The 22,944-nt window shown below is 37.8% G+C and overlaps 1 protein-coding gene across 1 annotated transcript in view; it reads left to right on the top strand.

Moving 5' to 3' along the window:
- PCNX2 (pecanex 2) overlaps positions 1 to 22,944 on the top strand; it is a 345,728-nt gene that overhangs the window by 22,905 nt on the left and 299,879 nt on the right. Inside the window, exons 5-8 of the mRNA XM_007522914.3 lie at positions 7,360 to 8,652; positions 13,105 to 13,252; positions 13,385 to 13,530; positions 15,835 to 15,928. Coding sequence (XP_007522976.2) covers positions 7,360 to 8,652; positions 13,105 to 13,252; positions 13,385 to 13,530; positions 15,835 to 15,928 — 1,681 coding nt within the window. The remainder of the gene's footprint in view (positions 1 to 7,359; positions 8,653 to 13,104; positions 13,253 to 13,384; positions 13,531 to 15,834; positions 15,929 to 22,944) is intronic.

The following is a 22,944-nucleotide window of genomic DNA, read 5'->3' on the forward strand; positions in this document are numbered from 1 at the left end:
CTCCTCCTCTCTGTCTTCCCCTCCTCTCTCCATTTCTCTCTGTCCTATCCAACAGCGACAACAACAATAATAACTACAACAATAAAACAACAAGGGCAACAAAAGGGAATAAATAAATAAAATAAATATTTAAAAAAATTATAGTTATAAAAAGGAAACATTGACAAAAATATAGGATAAGAGGGGTACAACTCCACACAGTTCCGAGCACCAGAACTCCTCTGAACTCCTGGTAGCTTTCCTATTCTTTAACCCTCTGGGAGTATGGACCCAGGGTCATTATGGGGTGCAGAAGGTGGACAGTCTGGCTTCTGTAACTGCTTCCCCACTGAACATGGACAGTGACTGCCTGCCTCTCTCTTTCCCTGGTTGGGCGGGGCTCCTGGGGCGGGGATCCAGGACACATTGGTGGGGTCATCTGCCCAGGGAAGTCTGGTTGGCATCACAGTAGCATCTGGAACCTGGTGGCTGAAAGAAGAGTTAACATATAAAGCCAAACAAATTTTTGACTAGTCATGAACCTAAAGGCTGGAATAGTGCAGATGAAGATTTGGGGTTCTCCGTTTTGTAGATAGTTAGTAGGCATATTTTAGTTATATTCCAAAGGGCCCATGACTATGCTGTTTTTGTTTTTTTCCTGAGCCTGACATCTGGTATGCAGGTGGACCCAAGTTATTGTCTGGGGAGATCATATCATGGCTGGAAAAAGGACCAGAAAGCTGGAGCTGGAAAGAGAGTAGCTCCCAAATATGGAAAAGGTGCATAAATAGTGTTGACTGTAAACCTCATCAATTTGATGTGATCTTGGGCCCATATTCAGCTTAAGAGCCTATGTAACCTCTGCATCCCTGTAGGTCTAAGTTCACATTCTGTGGTCATGAGTAGGAACGTTCCAAGCTACCCCAATTTCAGGACCCATCTTCCTCAGGTGGTAGATAGAGTATGTTATCCAGCCTCCCTTCGGTGGATGGAGCATTCTCTACTGCTGTTGCTCCATATTGATGGCAAGGTCCTATGGGGGCCCTCATAGGGGTCTATTGTGTTGTTCCTGTTAGAGATGACCAATAATAATGGAGAGATGGATCTGTTCAAGGTCTAGGCCCATCATGTCTGTTTGGAAATCTCATGACTCCCGACTCGGGCTCCAGCTGATGAGTTGACCTGATAACTGAAAAGTCATCATTAAAGTATGCCTGTGTCTTTTGCAGTCTTTTCTTTGTTAAGGTTAGCTTTGGAGTGATTGGCATATTCATTTTTAGCAGGACCTATAAAACCTCTGAGTCCCTGTCAGCCTGAGTTCACAGTCCATTGTCATAGCTTCTAGGCTGCACTCATAACTTTTACTCAAGTAGAGAGCAACGTGACACCGCCTCCCTTCAGAAAGTTGGGCAGTCCTTACTACTGCTAATTTATTGTGATGGTAAGGTCCTAGAAAGGCCTATAAAAGAGCTTATAGTGATATTCCTGGTGGAAGTGATCAGTGATGGTAGAGAGCAGCATAATTTATCTTTGAAAACTCAATGTAAAATTTACTGTAATATACTTGACTTTATCATCCTTTATGAAATTTAAGAAAATGTATTAGACATGGATATGACCAGATTATTTCAATATCTGGCCATAGTTGTTAGTAACTTATGTATTTTAGGGGGAAAAAAAGATCTGCTTAAACAATGCAAGCCCGGCATCAGAATTCAATTAGCTTACAAATATTAAACATTATTTAGACTAAAATAAAATAAGTAAGTAAATATACTCAGAAATAAAATTTAGGTAAATAATTTGAAGTGTTAAAATCTCCCCATATACTGAATTAATAGCTATTAATAGAATTATAAGATAATAATTACTGTGCAGAATATTATTGATTGAGTGATCACCATAAGGCTAGTGGAGAGAGAAATAAAAGATTATCTGAAGATTTCAAGCTTCAGTGAGATAGGCAATGGCAAAGAGTTAGTAAACAAATATAAGAAAGTTGGCTAAAGAACAAAGCTCACATTTAGCCACCATCATAAATACAGTATTATTTATAAGTACAATTTAAAATGTCTTAGAAATATGTAAATTGCATCAGAAGTGTCAAGTTATTATTTCAGGTCAAGATGTCATTGTGGCCAAGTGATGGCTTACCTGCACATGTTAAAAATGTGCCAGGACCAAGGTTTGAGCCCCTGGCCCCCAACTGCAGGGGGAAAGCTTTAGGAGTGGTGAAGCAGTGTTGTGGATGTCTCTGTCTTTCTCCCTCTCTATCACCCCTTTCCCTCTTGATTTCTGGATGTCTCTATCCAATAAATAAAGATAATAATAATAAAAAAGAGATGTCTCTAAATACATAGACAGTCTTCAGTTGAGTATTTTCCATGTCAATCCTTACAGATTCTCATGGTAACCCTAATAGATTGGTCTTCTTGGCTCCATTTTGCAGAGGAGATGGAAGACCAGAGTATTGGGGCCTTTTTATTCCCCCTCAGTGGATATTTAACAATATCTGAAGGCACTTTTTTTTTGTCATGACTGAAGGTAGAGTTGCCATAAATATCAGCTAAGTGTTCGAAGTGAAGGATGCTGCTAAATTTACTGCAATGTACAGGGAAGGGAGCTACCACACCAAAGAAGTATCTGGTCCAAAGTGTCAGTAGAGCCAAAGTTGAAAAATCTTGGTTTAGATTAAATAATGTACTTAAGGGAATGTAAGAACAGTCAGAGACTTTTCTGATTACAAGGTCTAAATATGTTGTCTAAACCAAGATAAATCAGTAGTTGCTAAAGCCTAGACTATTTTGCTTTAATCTTTCCCTTTCCTTTTCTCTTCCCTCCCTTCCTTCCTCTCTTCTCCCCTCTCTTCCTTCCTTCCTTCCTTCCTTCCTTCCTTCCTTCCTTCCTTCCTTCCTTCCTTCCTACATATTCTCTCTCTCACACACTCTCTCTCTCTCTCTCTCTCTCTCTCTTCATTGCTAGAGAACAAATTCAAGATCTTGCCCATGTACAATATTACTGAGCAGCCTCTCTGGCCCAGTAGAGAGGGAAAAAAAACTGCACATGCACACACACAGTAGCAGTGACCTTAAAGGAATTCTCAGTTATCCATGGTGTACTTGGTGCTCTCTTGTAGGTATGCTCTTTACTGATCAGTTACCTCTCAGGTTCTGAATTATTTTACCTTTTAATTTTATTAATTTTTAAATAATTTATTGATTTTATTTTGAGAGAGATAGAGAAGCTAGAGCACTGCTCTGCTCTGGCTTATAATGGCGCTGGGGATTGAATCTGGGACTTTCAGAGCTTTTAAAACATGAAAGTCTTTTCAGGATCATTATGCTGTCTTCCCAGCCCTTAATGTTATTTGTATAAGGTAAAATTAGTTTATAAGACTGTCCATGTTTTAGGGGTCTAATTTCACTTATCATCAACAAATGTATTACCATACTACATGCCCAAAGCAAGGTGTCATATACCCCTTAATCTTCTCCTCTCTCTATTCTGCATATGAATCTCAGAGGTTGCTTCTGTTTAACTTTGTTTCTTAAAATTCCACATTTTATTGAGATCATCTGTTGTTTTTCCTTTTACTTTGGCTCAGTTTGCTTAGTATAACTTCCTCCAGATCCATTAATATCATAACAAAAAGAAAGATTTCAACCTTTCTCATATCTACATAGTATTATATTATGTGTATATACTATATCTTCATCTACTCATCTGCTATTGGCCACTTGGGTTGTTTCCACGCCTTGACTATCATGAATAATGCTGCAGTGAACTTAAATTACCATTTATCTTTTCAGATTGGGATTTCTGAGTCAAATGATAGTTTTTTTTTTTTTTTAAGTAATTTGAGAAATACCCAAACTCTTTTCCATGGAGACTGTTCCATGGGGACAATTTTCAACCCTATCCTACCCATAGTGTAAAAGTTTTTTTTCCCCATTACCTTTCCACTGTTTGCTGTTTCTGGCCTTATTTACTAGGCTGTTCTCACAGGTGTAAGGTTGTTTGTGATTTTGGTTTGCATCTATTTGATAATGAGTGCTATAGAGCTTTTTTTTAAAAAAATTATTTATTTATTCCTTTATGTTGCCCTTGTTGTTTTATTATTGTAATTAGTATTGTTGTCATCTGTTGTTTTCGACGGGTTAGGTTGTTTTCGCCGGGCTGGCTTCACGGGCGGGTAACAGACGACCAGGGACTCATAGTTGAGCTGTAGGCAGTATCTCTTTATTCATGCAGGACTCAGCACAATCTAAGCCGAGCTAAGCTAAACTCAAGGTAAAGTACTCTAAAACTCACAATGCTGTCTTTATATATACTTGCCAAGTAGGGTGGAAACAGGGTGTGACATAGAGAGGGTGGAGAGAAAAGTGACTGGTGACAATCAGAGTGTGACAAGGGGGGGGGTGGAGCAAAAACATATCATGAAACAGTGGGGATTGAACCAATGCCCTGGAGGGAGGTGCTTGTTAACAGCGGTTATATAAATAGAATGAAGTGGTTATGTAAATAGAATAGTGTTAAGCAGGGGGGATTTAAACCAAATGAAACAGAAGGGGTCTCATGCATCCCAAAAAAGGTGTGCCTCTTATCAGTCTCCCTGCCTCACAAAGTGCCCCGCACTCCTGATACTATGGCAAAAAGTTAAAAAGAAAGGGGGAGATGTTGGGTAGTTGCCATCTCCCCCTGGCTTCTGCTTAACCATATGCCTATATAGGGATTTTACTGATCCAAAGCTTTGGTCTATTTACATAAATCACTTTTACATAAAGCACTCCAGGGCATTGGTGGTTCTATGATAGGATTCTCTCCTGCTCCACCCCCTCCTTGTCACACACTGATCCCTTCTTTGTCACACTCTGATTTTCACCAGTCACTTTTCTCTCCACCCTCTCTATATCACATCCTGTTTCCACCCTACTTGGAGAGTATAAAAACAGCTGCTCTTCTGATTAAAGACACTTGGAAATTGCTTTCCGGCTCCGAGAGTTCCAGAGTGTATCTCCTGCGGAAGTTGGTGCAGCACGAGTTCCTGATCCCTCTCCCACACAGCAGCCTAGATCAGCTCCAGTTGAGTTCTCTCCAACCCAGAGAGCACTAGCTCGGGAAGAAGTACCCTCAGGCTATCCCGGCAGTCATCATTGTTGGCTAGAACAGAGAGATATATATATATATATATATATATATATATATATATATATATATAGAGAGAGAGAGAGAGAGAGAGAGAGAGAGAGAGAATGAGAGAGAGAGAGAGAGAGAGAGAGAGACCTGCTGCCCTGTTTCACCACTTGCGGAGCTTTCTCCTTCAGGTGGGGACCAGGGCCTTGAACCTGGGTTCTTGTGCTCTATAATGTGTGCACTTAACCAAGTGTGCCACTGCCTGGCCCCAGGTGTCTTTTTTATTTTAATGATATCTTTTTTGCTGTGCAGAAACCATTAAGTTTGATGTTATCCCATGTGCTTATTATTGCTTTTGTATCTCTTGCCATTAGAATAGTCTTTAAAGACATCCCTCAAGTCAGCATCAGGGAGAGTTTTGCCTATTTATTCTTCAGTGTACTTTATGACTTTGGGTATAATCTCCTCCAAGTCTTTAATCCATTTTAAATTATCTTTGGTGAATGGTATGATTATTTTGGAGGAGTAAATTCTAATATAATTAATTTCTTTTTTAAATAGATACAGAGATAAATTGAGAGGAAAGGGTGAAATACTGGGCTGTTGGAAAAGTCTTGATGTGTTTTTGAGTAGAAAAATATAAAAAATACACACTGATTTTTCAGATAACCCAACAGAGAGGGAGAAGGAGAGGGAGAGGGAGAGAGAGAGAGAAAAAGAAAGAGAGAGATCTGCAGCACTGCCTCACCTCTGAAGATGTTTTCCCCCCGTAGGTGAAGAGCAAGGGCTTGAACTTTTGGTCTTAGTGTTTGGTAGTGTATGCACTCTATCATGGTGTCAGCACCCAGCCTTATGTCTATTTTTATACTACTATACTATATTGGCTTACTTCAGTGCATGCTTTAGAATTTTTCAATGTATATGTTGTATATGTTGTCATGTCATCTGCAAATAGTGATGGTTTTATTTCCTTTCCTATTTGTGTCACTCTTGTTTCTTTTCCTGGTTTGTTGTTCCTGGTTTGTTGAGTGTTTTCCTTCCTTTTCCCTTTCATTGACTCCTTGTTTCCTTCTTTCAAAATCAACCTTTCCCTCCCTTCTTTATTTACCAGAGTCAGTGCTGGAGATTGAATGTGGGACTTCTTGCATGCTATGCTATCACCCCAATCTAAAGCTCTCAATTTTCTCGACTGAGTATGTTAGAGTACTGGATTTGTCATACATAGCCTTTATTATGTTGAGATACATAATCTTAAGAGTATATTGAAATTTGTCAAAAGCCTTTTTGCATCTATTGATATAATTATGTTATTTTAATTTTATTATTATTGTCATGTGTTACATTTATTTATCTGTGTATGTTGAGCCACTCTTGAATCACTGAGTAAATCCCACCTGACCATGAGGTTTGAAATATATGTTGTTGAATTTAGATTGTTGAGATTTTTGTCAAGAATTTTTGAATTTATATTCATTAAGCATATTGAACTGTAGTTTTATTTTTTATGATGTCCCTGTCTGCATTTGGTATTAGGGTAATATTGACCTCATAAAAAGTATTTAGCTGATCTCTCTCTTTCTCCTTTTTCGTCTCCTCTCTCTGTCTCATGTGAAACCTTCTAATGTGTAATAAAGAAAATAAATGACAAATGAATCTCTTTAAAATAAAGCTTCCAGGAAGCCAACTCAATTTGTAAAGCTTTGCATTAGCATACTAGAGGTCTCCTGTAAAAGTCCCAGCACTTTATGCACCAGAGTGGGTTCTCTCCTTCTCCCTCTCCCTCTCCTTTTTCTCCCTCTCTCCTCCCCTTCCCTCCCCTTCCCCACTCCCTTCTCCCCCTCCCATCTTATTAGAAAATAGGTTATCTTTGAAGGTTTGGTAGACCTCACTAGTAAAAATATCTGGTCCTGGGTTTTTGGTTTAGGGGACAGTATAGATTACTCTTTTAATTTCCTAGGTTGTAATCTGATCTTTGCAGGCTTTGTATTCATGTTTCAGTCTTAGAAAATTATATAAGTTTGAGAATTAGTTTGTTTCATATAGGTTCTTTAACTTTGTAATGTAAAGTTCCTTATAGTACCTTCTATAAAGATTTCAAGAATAGGTTAATAATGGAGATAATATTTTGAAAGTCAACATTCTATAATATTTGGTAGTGGTAAATTTTTTAGATCTGTCATTGTTAAATCGTATCCTAGGACATTATTCATCCCTTTCTATTGTTAACAAAATTATTGTTTATTTCAGATGTCATTCTGTCAGATGACCAGCCTGTAGCACCAGTGTCAACTACCTCACCTGGTATCAAAACAGAAAGCTTACCTGTTTCTAAAGTATGTATGCCAGAAACCATAACCACATCTACAATACCAATAAAACCATGTTTGACAGCAACTATAGTCAAAGGAAAGGAACAAGAAGGCAAAGGGAAGCCACCTTTCCGCCATAGATCAGAGGGTGGCTTAGTAGACAGAGAAGTCTTGAAGAAACTGCCATATTTGTCTTTGTCTCAGTATGACTTGCTAGAAACAGATGTTTCTCTACAGCCTTGGGGGAGTGAGAACTCAGTACTGATTCCAGAACCTGTGAATTATGCCCAGGACTCCATGAGGCAACAGTTACAAAGCAAGTCACCACTAGACAGCCTGAGCAGCAGCTGCCCTCAGTGTAACACCATTATTGCCAAACCTGTGAACGAGTTGGTGAATGCTTCCCAGCAGGTGGACACCTCCTTGAATCAAGAAGTTGACTACTCAGATAGTGAGGTAGCGGTTACTCTTATCGATACTTCTCAGCCTGGAGACCCTCTGAGTTTGCATGAACCTATTAAAATTGTTATCACAATGAGCAGTAGCCCAAACTCCATGACAGATTTGGAAAGCTCACTCCACTTTAAAGTGATTGGCACTGAGAGATCTGGTCTAAAGTCTGATACTGAGCTAACCAAATCAGGGATGACCATTCAGCAGAACAATGAGCAGATAAGAATTCCTGTCATCACCTTGGAGCTATCTGAGGATGAGAGAAGAGACATCAGCTGTCCTGAAGGCAATGGAAGTGAAAGGACTCCAGAGAGACTGAGGGTGGAGGCATCCTCCAATCAGTGTTCTGGTTATGAATCTGGGGAGGTAGGAAATGCTCCAAAGAACAACAGCCTTTTGCAAAGAGACCACAGTGAAACAACACACCCACTCACATCTACTGCAGTCTCTGAGTCTGAGGGAGGAAACGAAGGACAGACTAATCTTGATCCATCATCTTGTAAAACCAGTCATGAAAAAAGACATGCTCGTGTCCTTAGTGTAGATAGTGGAACAGATGTCTTCCTGAGCAAGAATTCCACAGAAATTAGTAATGATAAAGAAAAAATAATACCTACTTCCAAGTCTGACCTAGAAGCTAAGGAAGGACAAATACCAAATGAGTCCAACTTCTTGGAATTTGTCTCCCTATTAGAATCAATCAATACTTCCAAGGTAGTGGTACCCAACCAAAAGAATGGCTTAGTGGAACAGAACAAAGAAAATGGATCTCCCAGAGGTAAGATTCCATGTCAATTCTGCATTGGTTATACAAAGGGAACATATTCTTTTTGTTATTTACTTTCTGTGATTTGATTTTGCAAATAGTGGGACAACTGTTGAACATTTGCTGCTTAATTTTGTTAATGCTATTTGCCTAATGTACCAATATTAACTATGTGATATGCATATGTTAAAACTGGTTTATTCCATCAGGTTATTTAAAGCATATAAATATAATTTTGGTTACACTAAGATGGCAATAATATTTGCTTTCAAAGAAATAAACTGAGATGTTTACTGTAGTGACATATCTCTTTCTTGATAGAGTTGAGAAGGCTAACTACTGAGCACATTTGTATTAAGCTAATCCTTTTTTTTTTTTTTTTTTTGCTAAAGCCTATATTCTGAAAACATTTTGTTGGGGAAGTATGGTTTATAAACAGCTATTGGTACATGGGTACAACTTCTCATCTTCCTGTAGTAGGGATCTATGTACCATTCCCATCACTCATCCAAATTTCTTTTTCATTTTTTAAAATTTATTATTTTTTCCTTTGTGTTGCCCTTGTTGTTTATCATTGTTATTATTATTGTTGTTATTATTGCTGTCATTGTTGTTGGGTAAGACAGAGAGAAATGGAGAGAGGAGGGGAAGACAGAGAGGGGGAGAGAAAGATAGACACCTGCAGACCTGCTTCACATGTGAAGCGACTGCCCTGCAGATGGGGAGCCGGGGGCTCCAACCAAGATCCTTATTCTGGTCCTTGTGCTTCACACCATGTGTGTTTAAGCTGTTGCACCACTGCCCCGCTCCCACCAAATCTCTTTATCCAAGATCATGTACTGGGTACCTGACACTCTCTCTCCACCATGCTTCCCCGTCTCCCACAGAACTTACTTTGCTATAACACATCATGCTCAGTTCTAGTTTCACCTGTGTTTTCCCTTTCTTGTTTCTTCGTTTCCAACTATTATTGGGATTCTGCATTATTTGCTCTCCTTCTTCTGGCTTATCTCACTTAGCAGGATTCTTTCACTTTCCATTAAAGATGAAATGAGATAATTTCATTTTTTTATTGCCAAGTGGCATTCAATTATATATATATATAACTAGAGTAGCCATTCATCTGCTGTTGAGCACATGGTTTGTTTCCAAGTTTGACTATTACAAATTGTGCTGTTATGAACATAGATGTACATATATGTCTTTGAACTGCTGTATTTTTATTCTTTGAGTAGATCCCTAGGAAAAGGACTGCTGGATCATAGGGTAGATCTATTTCTAATATTCTGAGAAATCTTCAGACTTTTTCCATAGGGGTTGAACCAATTTACATTTGCATCAGCAGTCTGGAAATGTTCTATTTTCCCCACATCCTCACCAACAGTTGTTTTTGTTCTTTCTAATATGTAACATTTTCACAGGTATGAAGTGCTATTTCACTGTTGTCTTTATTTGCATTTCTCTGGTAATCAGTGACTGAGCATTATTTTTTTCTCATATGTCTGTTGGTCTGGATCTCTTCTTTGGTGAAGACTCTGTCCATGTCCTTGCCTCATTTTAATGGTCTAGTTTTCCTTTCTTTTTTTTTTCTTTTTTTTTTTTAAATTTTTTATTTAGTTTTCCTTTCTTTTCTTTTCTTTTCTTTTCTCTTCTTTTCTTTTTCTTTTGTTGATGCTGCTTAATATAGTGAACTCTTTATACTCTGCTTATTAGTCCTGTGTCAGTATAATGGCTAAGCATGACTTTTTTTTTCTTTTCTCTAATTTTATATTACATATCAAATATATCCCCAACCTTTACCACCCTCTCCTTTTCTCTGTACCCCCACTGTTTCATCAAGTTCCTTTGCTTTAGTCATTTGTACTTCACATATGAGCAGAACCATGTAGTAGTTGTCTTTTACCTCTTTACTTAATTCACTTAGTCATAATAACCTCCAATTCCACCCATCTTAGGTTGGAAGGAGGAGCACAGAACTTTGGTATGGGATGTGGTGACTTACGTGAAACAAGTAGGGGTATGAAAATTCTCCTGAAACTTGATAATTCTGTAAAATAATGTTAAAACACTTATAACAAACAGTAATGAATAACATTATTTTTATAACATAGGGGGAAAAGGATTCCATATGTTGGGGCTGGCATAATAACTGACTTTGTTAGTGTATTACTTTGCCATGTACATGACCCATGTTCTAGATTGGCCCTCACCAAATTGCAAGAAGCTTCAGTTCTGTAGTTTCTTTCCCTCTCTTTCTTTTTGCTTCTCTGTGTTTATATATATGAAAAAGAAAATCTGGAGTGATGATACCTAGCTTTGACCATATAAAGAAAAAATAAAAAGACTCGTAATAATGACACTTCAAATGCACCCATTTAAGAGACTAAAGTACAATAAAGATAAATAATTACATACACATAGAGTATGAATATTTAGAACTGTCAAAATGTGCCTTTATGATTCCTGTTGTTACCAGAGAAGTGCTCAGCTTTGGCTTATTGCAGTGGTCCTAGGGATTGAACCTTGGTCATGAGAGCTCAAGCATGTATATCTTCCATATTAGCACAGACTTTCTAAAAAATTTTACATGACATGATCATTGACTGAAGCTATTTGTTACATCACTTTCTATAAATATGGTTTTTTTGGAAAACTGTGAAAACTTCTCTTGACAAATTGTCAAATAAAATACATTGTAATATCAAAAAATTCTAATGGTAGCTTCACAGATGTGCTGGGAATGTTTATCTTTGGGATTCACACAGAAGTCAGTAATGTTTCTCAAATTACTTGAGGTCTAAGAAGACTTCATTATATACAGATGATATGTGGACTTTACCCCAGGGAAAGTGTATAACTTTACTCTTTTGAGTGCCTATACAGATTTTGGTGATCTTTCTAAATAACTAGTCTCAAAATAATCAATTTAACCCTTACCTTGAAAACTTAGAGAATAAATGAGGATGAAAAATTGATGATTTTAAACTAGTGATTTTAAAGGAAAATTTTTTCATCTGATGCTCTGAGAATAATTTAAGAGAGAAAAGAGTTCAGGCCATGGCTAGCTCTGCATAAGTTGGTGCTGTGCATTGAACCTTAGGTCTTTGGGGCCCTTAATCCTGTAAACTAGTGGTCTAACAGGCAGAGCTATCTCCCCAAGCCTGATCACAGATCCAAATAATCTCACTGGGTAATCTATAGCTAAACAAACCAGTGGTCACTGAGTTATTTAAAAATGTCCCCAGTTCTTTCTATAAATTAGTATTTGTAGATGTCTGAATAAAATCTCTTCAACCAAAAAATGTACTTTTGCTTTTTTTTTTTTAATTTTTTATTTAAGAAAGGATTAATGAACAAAAACATAAGGTAGGAGGGGTACAACTCCACACAATTCCCACCACCCAACTCCATAACCCCCCCCCCCCCATGATAGCTTTCCCATTCTCTAGCCCTCTGGGAGCATGGACCCAGGGTCGTTGAGGGTTGCAGAAGGTATAAGGTCTGGCTTCTGTAATTGCTTCCCCGCTGAACATGGGTGTTGACTGGTCGGTCCATACTCCCAGTCTGCCTCTCTCTTTCCCTAGTAAGGTGTGTCTCTGGGAAGCTGAGCTCCAGGACACATTGGTGGGGTCTTCAATCCAGGGAAGCCTGGCCAGCATCCTGGTGGCATCTGGAACCTGGTGATTGAAAAGAGAGTTAACATACGAAGCCAAACAATTTGTTGAGCAATCATGGATCCCAAGCTTGGAATAGTGGAGAGGAAGTGTTAGGGAGATACTCACAGCAAACTCTAGTGTACTTCTGCTTTCAGGTTAGAAGGAATTATGTTAAGTGAACTAAGTCAGAAAGATAAAGATGAGTATGGGATGATCCCACTCATCAACAGAAGTTGATTAAGAAGATCTGAAAGGGATACTTTTGCTTTTTACTTATAGTCAGGTAGGTACTTCAATAATTAGTAAAGTGATCATTTACTTAATTACATTTTGAATTCATTTTATGTATAAAACAGATTCATTTCAATTTTATTAAATTATTTCCAAGTTGCCGGCCAGGCTTCCCTGGACTGAAGACCCCACCAATGTGTCCTGGAGCTCCACTTCCCCAGAGACCCACCCTACTAGGGAAAGAGAGAGGCAGACTGGGAGTATGGACAGGGAAAGAGAGAGGCAGACTGGGAGTATGGACCGACCAGTCAATGCCCATGTTCAGCAGGGAAGCAATTACAGAAGCCAGACCTTCTACCTTCTGCAACCCACAATGACCCTGTGTCCATGCTCCCAGAGGGATAGAGAATGGGAAAGCTATCAGGGGAGGGGGTGGGATATGGAGATTGGGTGGTGGGAATTGTGTAGAATTGTACCCCTCCTACCCTATGGTTTTGTTAATTAATCCTTTCTTAAAAAAAAAAGAAAAGAATTATTTCCAAGTGTTATATTAACACATATAGCAATGTATTTTCAGATAACCATTTCCAAGAAAAAAAGGAGGAAATTCTGGAAAGTGAAAAACCCACTGGGCAAAATTGCAAGCAAAGAAAACAAGACATGCAAAGTCATGACCATACTAGTGTCAGCCCTGTACTCACTGAACCTGCCAAGATCACCACACTGTAAGGATGACTTCTTTAGTTTCTTGGCTATTCATAGCATGAGATAGCCTCATTACCAGCAACTTCTTTTAATGCATTGTTAAGGACAAGGAAGAGTTTCTAATAGTTTTTGAAACTTTTATATATGTTAAGTTTTCAGGGCAATAGACAAAGACAAATAATCTACAGGGTAACTTCTCAACAAGATAGTTCTGTCTTGCAAGTCATCAGTGGGCCTGAAACATCTGTGCAAGATGAAATATCTGTGGATGCTATGCATGTCTTCATCGATGACCATGGTGAGTATTTAGAACTCTATCTTAAAGCGGAAGAAAGGGTCAAGCTGGCACCTTTATCATGATCCACATGATCTGTTAATCTAGGACTAGACTTTGGAACAGAAAGATAGTTCTGCATTTGTTTATATATACTATTTTTAGCATCCTTGCACATAGAATGCCCCATAATGTTCTATTATATTTCAAATATCAGTTCTAAGGTTAAGTTCTTAGAAAAACTACTCCTAGGTATCCTGTTTTGACATGGTTTCTTTTCCTTTTTGATAATATTATAGTTGTGTATAGTTAATTATTTACTGATTTATCATATTTTTGCTTAATAAATTCCCCCAATCACAACAGTGAACTTTAGAAAGGGAATGCCTAGTTCCTAGTAAATAGTTATTATACTATTGCATATGGTTGAATTTGGACCTTGGTATATTTTTAATTCTTTGTTACAAATAGGCTTTAAAATACTTTAAACAGAGTGGTGATATAGTTCAGGACTTTGGTTTGTAAGGGTTCTGGTGTGAGCCCCTACCACTGATGTCACACTGTCATTTTCAGAACTAAGCAGTGCTCTAGATCCTGTCACTCATACAAATAAATAAATGGGCCAGAGAAACAATTCACTTGGGTAGTGTGCTGCATTGCTATGTGCACAACCATATTTCCAAACCCAGCACCCAACACTTTGGACTGTGGTCCTGTGGTCTCACTCTTTGCTTGACTCTCTGCTTTATCTGTCTAAAAAAAAAGAAAGGAAAAGAAAAAAGTCTTTACTGAAAATGGAGAGTCAGAAATTTAAAGTTCTCTAAATAAGATATTTGGTCCTAATTTTTCTAGAATCGATCCTGGTTTACATTACCTAATGTTTGCTATTTGGCTAAAAAAAATCTAGGCTTGGATAGCACATATGTTTACTTTCTCTATAGATGTGTTACTAGTATGTAGTTTTAGGTACTTTTGCTTTTATAGGAATTCAAAGAGACATTAACATTATGAAGCACTTAAATGAAAACCTGCAGAGAGGCTATAGCTATCTTTATTAATGCTTCTCCTGATGAGATGAACCTTCAAGTTTGGGCTCAGCTTCCCAATTTATGTCCACGTTGTTCATACTAAGTAAGGTTAATTATGTTTCTGTGCCACCTGAAGAGGGTATTCCTAAGAATTCTTCCAGGCAAGTACAGAATGAACTGTTTTTTTTTAAATGTTTTTTATTCCCCTTTTGTTGCCCCTTTTTTTTATCGCTGTAGTTATTATTGTTGTTGTTACTGATGTCGTCATTGTTGGATAGGGCAGAGAGAAATGGAGAGAGAAGGGGAAGACAGAGAGGGGAGAGAAAGATAGACACCTGAAGACCTGCTTCACCACTTGTGAAGCGACCCTCTGCAGGTAGGGAGCCAGGGGCTTGAACTGGATTTCTTAGTGCTGGTCCTTAATGCTTTGTGCTACCTGCGCTTAATCCACTGTGCTATCGCCTGACTCCCTGAACTGTTTTTTTACACCTCCATAACCTGAACCTTTTTAGCAGAGTTATTTCAGCAAGTTAATTCTATCTCTTCCTTTTCCTCATTACCAGACTGACACTCCAGTCTGTGTGCTATACTACCCTGCACATTTGTAAATTCAGAGGTGCAGATGCTACTCATATAGTCTACCAGTCAGAAACACAGGCCTAGTAAGCCTCCCCTTTTTTTGTTCATGAAACAATTATTCAAACCAAAAGATAAACTATATCCAATTACATCATAAGAATACCAAAGCATGAATAGGATATACACAAAATAAAGAGAATAAGCAATAACTGAAGAATTTAATCTTGTGTATGCATATTAACATGTCAATCTTTTGTTTTCAAAAATTAAAAAAATATTTGTTTATTTGTTTTCATTTAGAGATACAGAGAGGAAGGAGAAGAAATGGGGAGAAAGTGGAAAGAGGATGGGGGAGAGAGAATGAGAGGAAGAGTGAGAAAGGGAGAGCCAGAGAGAGAGAAAGAGAAAGCTAAGAAGAGAGAGAGAGAAGGCAAGAGAGGAATGGCAGATCATTGTCCAGCTCTGGCTTAAGTTGATACTAGGGATTGAACCTGGGGCCTAAGGTATGAAAGTCTCTTACATAACCAATATGCTGTTTCTGCAGCATTCAAGATTTTTCATGTGCTACACATTCAATACTAAATTAATGAATGGATTTACTTTGCCCAAGAGTTTTATTAAAATATTCCAAAAATCAGTTCCCTCTACCTTGATAAAAGCTGAAAATTTGAAATAATTATGCAAAAATTGTTTTGTCATATTCTTTCTTGAAATTTTATAGGGGAAATTAGATCCTGTTACTTGAAATCTGGGAATCAGAAAGAAGGCCCTTTGCAGCAACAGCCATCAAATTGTGACAGTTTGTTTAATGCTAGGTAAGTAGAGTTCTGTTTTCAAGTTTGGGAGCTGTTGCATTGCTGGAGGAGATATAATTTACTCTGACTATAAATGAAATGAGGATCCTGGTGGAAGATGAACGTGTTGATATGTCTATAGGTGTCAAAGCATATGATATGTGTAAAAGAAAATCTGACATTGTGGAGTAGAACTATTTTCATAAAATTCACTTCTAAAAATTAATATAACAAGAAAATAAAATAGAGAGGAACTTTTTGTAGATAGTAATCCTCCCTTCTGAAAAGATGGTGATATAACTCAAGAACATGCTATTAAATTTATCCCAGGGAATGAACTTGAAATGAAGGTAGTTATCTTTTGTGCTAGTGAAGGCAAAACCTTTTATCTTTAAACTTTTCTATTTACTTTCAGCATGCATTGATAATCTTAAAAGTTATGTTAACAAAATTGACATTAAAATTAGCTGAATATATGGAACATACAGAGATTAATAATGGAACTGGACATGCTATAAATCTTAATGGCACACTGAGTTCATACATCTTGGGGTCAAGATTCTGGAAATAAGTCATATGTATGTGCTTTTACTTTAGTAAATGCATAAGTAAAATGTTCATGTACATTTCTTTGGAAATATACATATATACATATATATAGTTTTTATATATACATATAGAGCATATATGTATATATGGGAAGTTTTTATGATGTAACTTGAATTATTTTGACTTCATGTCTAGAGAGTTTAAATATAGTAATAAGAACCCTAACTATAAACAAGGGCAGCAAAAGGGAAAAATAGCTTCCAGGAGCAGCCAATTCATAGTGCAGGCAACAAGTCCTAGTGATAACCCTGGAGGGAAAAAAAAAGAACCCTAACTAAAGATTCTGTGGTACCATGCTTCTTTTCAAGATCAAAATTTCCTTATCAGGTGCATATGAGAAAAGAATAGTGTGTGCATGTGTGCATATACATGCATGTGCCTGTGTGGGGCCAGTAAATCTCCTGTGTGCCTAGACTCAAACTTGTGCTAATCATTGCATTTGGTCTTTAGTTGGACTTCTCTTATGTGGCAGTCTTTTAGGGTGTTCTTATATCTGTCATTGCTCCCTCTCATGTGCTTAGGAAAGCTGGTGTCTTCTATTCTGGTAGACCTGATATATTTCATAGGTGACCAACTAGACCTCACCTGAAGCAGCCTGCATATGCTCAAAACCACTCCCATGGAGAAATCAATGCATTCTTTGCCCCCTAAAGTCTTCTACTCTTTTTCTTTTAAGTACCAGTGCACCAATTATTTAGAAAACCAAGTCTCCTCTGAATCCCTATCAGGCTGAGCTCACAATTCATGGTCACACATGAGAACATTCTAGGCTGCTCTTATTTTAGGACTAGTTTTCTTTAAGTGTTAGCATAGGATAACCCAGCCTCCCTTTGGAGAGTAGGGGTAGTCCCTACCACTGCTACATTATAGGGAGGACTTGTTCCTGGAGAGGCTCACTAGAGGTTTTATGCTGATGTTCTTGATGAAAGTGATAGTGATGGTGAAGAGAGGGATCTACTATAGGTCTAGGTCCATTTTATCTATGTGGGAATCCAAGGATTCCATAACTAGGGCCCCAAGTGATGGGGTGGTCTGGTATTGATCAAAGAGATCATTATTAAGTAAGCCATACTCTTACCTTTATCCAGTTATTTTAGTCCCATCTTTATCTGATGAGATTAGACTTTCTCCCAGTTACCAAAGCACTAACTGTCATCTGTTGTATATAACTACTATTAGGTTTATGGAATCTGTCTTCTTTAGGCCTCTCTACTAGATTTCAAAACTTCTTAGGTCTAAGTCTAATCAGTTAGAGAATTTATGATGCCTTCTTTATGCTCTTTTACTAGAATCCCAGGCTTATTAGGTGTAAGTCTAATCACAGAGGGCTATTAAGCATTTTTACTTTGAGGCATATGATTGCCTCTTGCTCATAGACATATGTACACCAATACCCAGTATACTAGGCCTGTATCTAGTATCTGTAACTTTGTTAGATAACACACCACTTGAAATGGAACTAGGTAATCCCATTTGTTAAGAAAGATCTCACCAGATTATGGGAGTTGAGAGGTTGACATTTCAGGTTTGGTATCTCTGGTGACAATCTGCAGTAACAAGTCAGTAGTAGCATATGGCAGTGCAGCACTGGCAGACTTGATTTAGTTGAGGTCAACAGAGGCAGTATGAAGGTAAAGGGTCAGAGAAAAGAGGTATCAGGAAATATGGGCAGAGTCCAAGAAGTTCCAGAACTAGGAGAAATAAAAATAATAAAGAGATTGTATCCCTCCTATCCTATGGTTTACTCCATGTTTCCTTTTTTCCCTTTTTATAAATAAAAATTAGGAAAAAAATAATAAAGAGAGTGGGAAGCATTCCTTCTAGTCTTAGAGTTTAAAATAGCAGTGGTTAATAATTGTAACCAAGTTATTTAGGATTTTTTTTTCTATGAAAATCTAGAGGTTAAGAACTATAATAATGGGAGTTGGGCGGTAGCACCACTGGTTAAGTGCACTTGGGGCAAAGCTCAAGGACCGGTGTAAGGATCGGGGTTTAGCCCCGGCTCCCCACCTACAGGGGAGTCACTTCACAAGTGTTGAAGCAGGTCTGCAGGTGTCTTTCTCTCCCCCTCTCTGTCTTCCCCTCCTCACTCAATTTCTCTCTGTTTTATCCAACAACGATGGCATCAATAACAATACTAACTACAACAATAAAACAAGGGAAACAAAAGGGAATAAATAAATATTAAAAGAACTATAATAAAAAAGGACTATAATAATATACTTGATGTCAATATGCTTTCTGCTCTTTAAAGGTATCTATTAATCACCATACCTTAGATACTGACAGGGCCAAATAGTTTTGATCTATCTGGCCTAAGGTTGTAGGTAACTTAGATACTTAAAAAATTATATATAGTAATATATATTAATGCTCCTTGAACAATTTAAGCCCAGTGTCAGTATTTGATCATCGTGCACATTTGAGACATTATATTCGTAGCCTAATGAAAATATTTATACTCAAACCTATGATCTAGGCAGTTAGCGAACTTGAAGTATTAAATCTATTGCCCCTGACATAGCATATCTAAAAAAGTACTTTTTTAAAAAAAATGATTTAATCATGATTGATAAGATCGTAGGATAAGAAAGGTACAATTCCATACTATTCCCACCAACAGAGTTCCATATCTCATCCTCTTCATTGGAAGTTTCCCTATTCTTTATCACCCTGGGAGTATGGTCCAAAGATCCTTACAGGGTACAGAAAATGGGAGGTCTGGCTTCTGTAATTGCTTCTCTACTGAACTGCATGTTGACAAGTCAGTCCATAGTCCCATGCGGTTTCTGTCTTTCCCCAGTGGGCCTGGGCTCTAGAGAGGTGGGGTTTTTTCATGTTTTTAGTTTCTAAGAGAATTTTACCTAAAGCTCATTTATGAATATTTCCTTAGTGAACTATTCTTTCAACTCTTGAATATGCTTCTCCATACTATGCTTACCGTCTTGGAGAGTTCTCATAATGATATTACTGTAGCTTGATATCAATTCTATTTCTGTATTTTCTTAAAGTCTTTCTGTTTTCATTACTATTTAATTTGGTGATTTGCTAGGTTTTTTTTTCCTGCAATATTTTGGTTTATGCATTTATTGTGCTCATTATTACTGGCCAGCAGGTGGTGTTATTGCTCTGGACTTCACTTTATATATTGCATGGTGGAGGGATACAGGTTAGTTTTAGGCTTATTTTTGTTGTTTGCTTGAGCCATTTTGTGCTCACTGTGGTAGGTGTATATTGTTTTTCTCTATGATTTCAATTTGAAACCAAACCTCAGGGGTTTGCTGCTGGGCTGCAGCTTTGTTCAGAGAAGCAGGGCTAACTTTATCTTTTAGCCACCTTCAGCTGCCGCAAATTACCTTTATTTTTTTGGCAACAGACCAGACTTTTTTTTTTTTAAAGCTTGATTTCTTATTAGTTATTTATTAATGATTAACAAGTTTGTAAGGTAACAGGCATACAATTCCACACAGTTCCCACCACCAGAGTTCCATGTCCACTCCCCATCCACTGGAATCTTCCTTATTCTTTATCCCTCTGGGAGTATGGACCAAAATTCTTTATGGGCTGCAGAAGATAGAAGGTTTGGCTTCTGTTATTGCTTCTCTGACAGACATGGATGTTGACAGGTTGATCCATACCCCCAAGCTGTTCCTATGTTTCCATAGTGGTATAGAGCTCTGGAGAGGTGAGATACCAGGACATATTGGTGAAGTCAACTGTCCTGGGAAGTCAGGATGGCATTATGGTAGTGTCTGTAACTTATTGGCTGAAGGGCTAGAAAGCTGGATTGGGGCAGAAAGTAGCTCCCAAATATGAGGAAAGTATATGAATACCATTAATTGTAAAGCTCATTGATCTGACCTAGGACCTATTCATATTTAGCACAGGAGCCTGTACAACCTCTCTCTCCATGTCAGTCTGAGCTTGCAGTCCATGGTCACTAGAAACATTCTAGGCTGCACTTATTTCAGGACCAGTCTTCCTCAGTGGCATAGTAGGCTGACCCAGCCTCCCTTCGGAGAGTGAGGTGGTCTCTACCATGGCTACTCTACAGTGAAGGCAAGGTCCTGGAGATGCCCACAATAGACCATCTTCTTTTTAAAATTTTTAAAAAATATTTTTTTATTTTATCCCTTTTGTAGCCCTTTTTTTTTATTATTGTAGTCATTATTGTTCTATTGATATCATCATTGTTAGACAGGACAAAGAGAAATAGAGAGAGGAGGGAAAGAAAGAGGGGGAGAGAAAGATAGACACCTGTAGACCTGCTTCACCACCTGTAGACCTGCTTCACCACCTGTGAAGCGGCTCTCCTGCAGGTGGGGAGCTGGGGCTTGAACTGGGATCCTTATGCAGGTCCTTTTGCTTTGTGCCACATGCACTTAACCCACTGCTCTACCACCTGACTCCTGACAATCTTCTTTTGGTCATAAATGCTCCCTGCTTTTTTAGTTTGTCCTTGCTGATAATTCAGTGGGCTAATTCCGCTGAGGTCATACATTCCCTTCTCTCACTGCAAAAACTTGTGTTGCTTTGACTACTGCTGTGCCTAGAGGGAAAACGGCTCCATGCTCTGTGGTAGGTCTAAATTCTTTGTGTTTGTCTTTAGTCCCATATTCCCTTCTCACTGTTACCACATGCAGAAGCACCTACCTGAAGCTGTGGTCTTTCTTCAGATGTCTCAGCTGTAGTTGCTGAATTTTTTAAAGATTGATATTTCTAGATATTTGCTATTTGGGGGAAGAGTCTGATCTGGTTGCTTTTACTCCATGGCCATGCTTCCTTGAATTCCCTAAATTCTTTATGCAAATGGAGACCAAAAAAGAGAAGGAAGCTTGCTATTCACACCTTTCCTTTAACCTCTAGAACATTTTGTTACAGCGGCTTGTTGAATTTAATCATCTAAGATGGCAGCCATCCCAGACAAAATAATTAATTATATGAGAACATAGAACATGTCTGTTGTGGGCCTCTCCAGTACCTTGCCTTCACTGTAGAACAGCCATGGTAGGGACTTACACTTACCTAGTCTCCAAAAGGAGGCAGGGTCAACCTACTATACTACTTGAAGAAGACTGGTTTTGAAGTGAATGCAGCCTAGAATATTCCTAGTTGTGACCATGGCCTGAAAGCTCAGACTGATAGGGACAGAGAGGTTACACAGACTCCCATGCTAAACAACGTAACATGATAAATATGTCATGTTATGCTGCAGTAGTCATATATAAGCCAAATTTAGAATGAATACTAGTTTCTCATTTTACTGCAAAACAAAGTAGTTACAAGACTATTTATTTAGTACTGTTTTTTTGTTTGTTTTCTCTGAAACTATACCACTCTAGTTTGATGTTTTCAGATAGAGAGAAAGGGAAAAGGAGAGAGAGAGAGAGAGAGAGAGAGAGAAAGATCACAGTGCCAAAGCTTCCTTCAGTGAGATAGAGACCAGGCTTAAACCTGGTTTGTATACATAGCAAAGCAGCACACTATTTGAGTGAGCTATTTTGCCAGCCCTACAAGACTTAAATTTTCCTGCATACATGTACTTCAGTTTTCCCTTCTGTATGCAATTTAACTGCATTGTTTGAATTTCAGTTAGAATAAAGCCACATATTCAGAGCCTTAAAAATTATGGAAAATAGTATGTAGAATTCTTAAATATATGAATGGAAATATCTTATGATCCACCAATTCCACTCCTAAGCATTGATCCAAAAGATGTGAAAACACTAATTTAAAGGGATATATTCACCCTCATTTTCATAGCTGCATTATTCATAATATCCAAAAAATGGAAGCAAACAAAATTTCCTCCAACAGATCATTAGATAAAAAGTTATAGGAGGTATACTTAGTAGAGTACTACTCAGAATAAAAAAGATGGTATTATGTCTGTTGGGATAAAATGGTTGGAAATGGAGGAGACTATGCTTAGTGAAGTAAGTAATGTGGTAAAGGACAACTATCCACTCATATGTGATTCCATTCATATGTAGAATGTAGAGAATTAAGTCCATGAACTTAAAAAAGCAACTAATATATAAGACTTTGGAGGCTAGCTCCATGGAATCCAAAGGAGGGGAGGGAAATGAAAACACTCAGATGAAAGTAACCTTGGAAACACCCAGGGAATGGCCAGGAATGGGATGCTGAACACATTTCTAAAGATATATATATATATATAGATATATAGATATAGATATAGATATAGATATAGATATATAGATATATAGATATATAGATATATAGATATATAGATAGATATATAGATATATAGATATAGATATCAAATCTTGGCAAACCTCCCCATGAATTTGGATCCTTCACCCAATTATATAATTATTTTCCTGTTAAATATGAGATACTCTCTCATTCTCTAATCTCTTTTACACATGACCTTAGAGATCTTATAAGTTTCAGCACATAGAACA

Source organism: Erinaceus europaeus, chromosome 6, assembly GCF_950295315.1.
Source record: "Erinaceus europaeus chromosome 6, mEriEur2.1, whole genome shotgun sequence".
Classification (NCBI taxonomy): Eukaryota; Metazoa; Chordata; class Mammalia; order Eulipotyphla; family Erinaceidae; genus Erinaceus; species Erinaceus europaeus.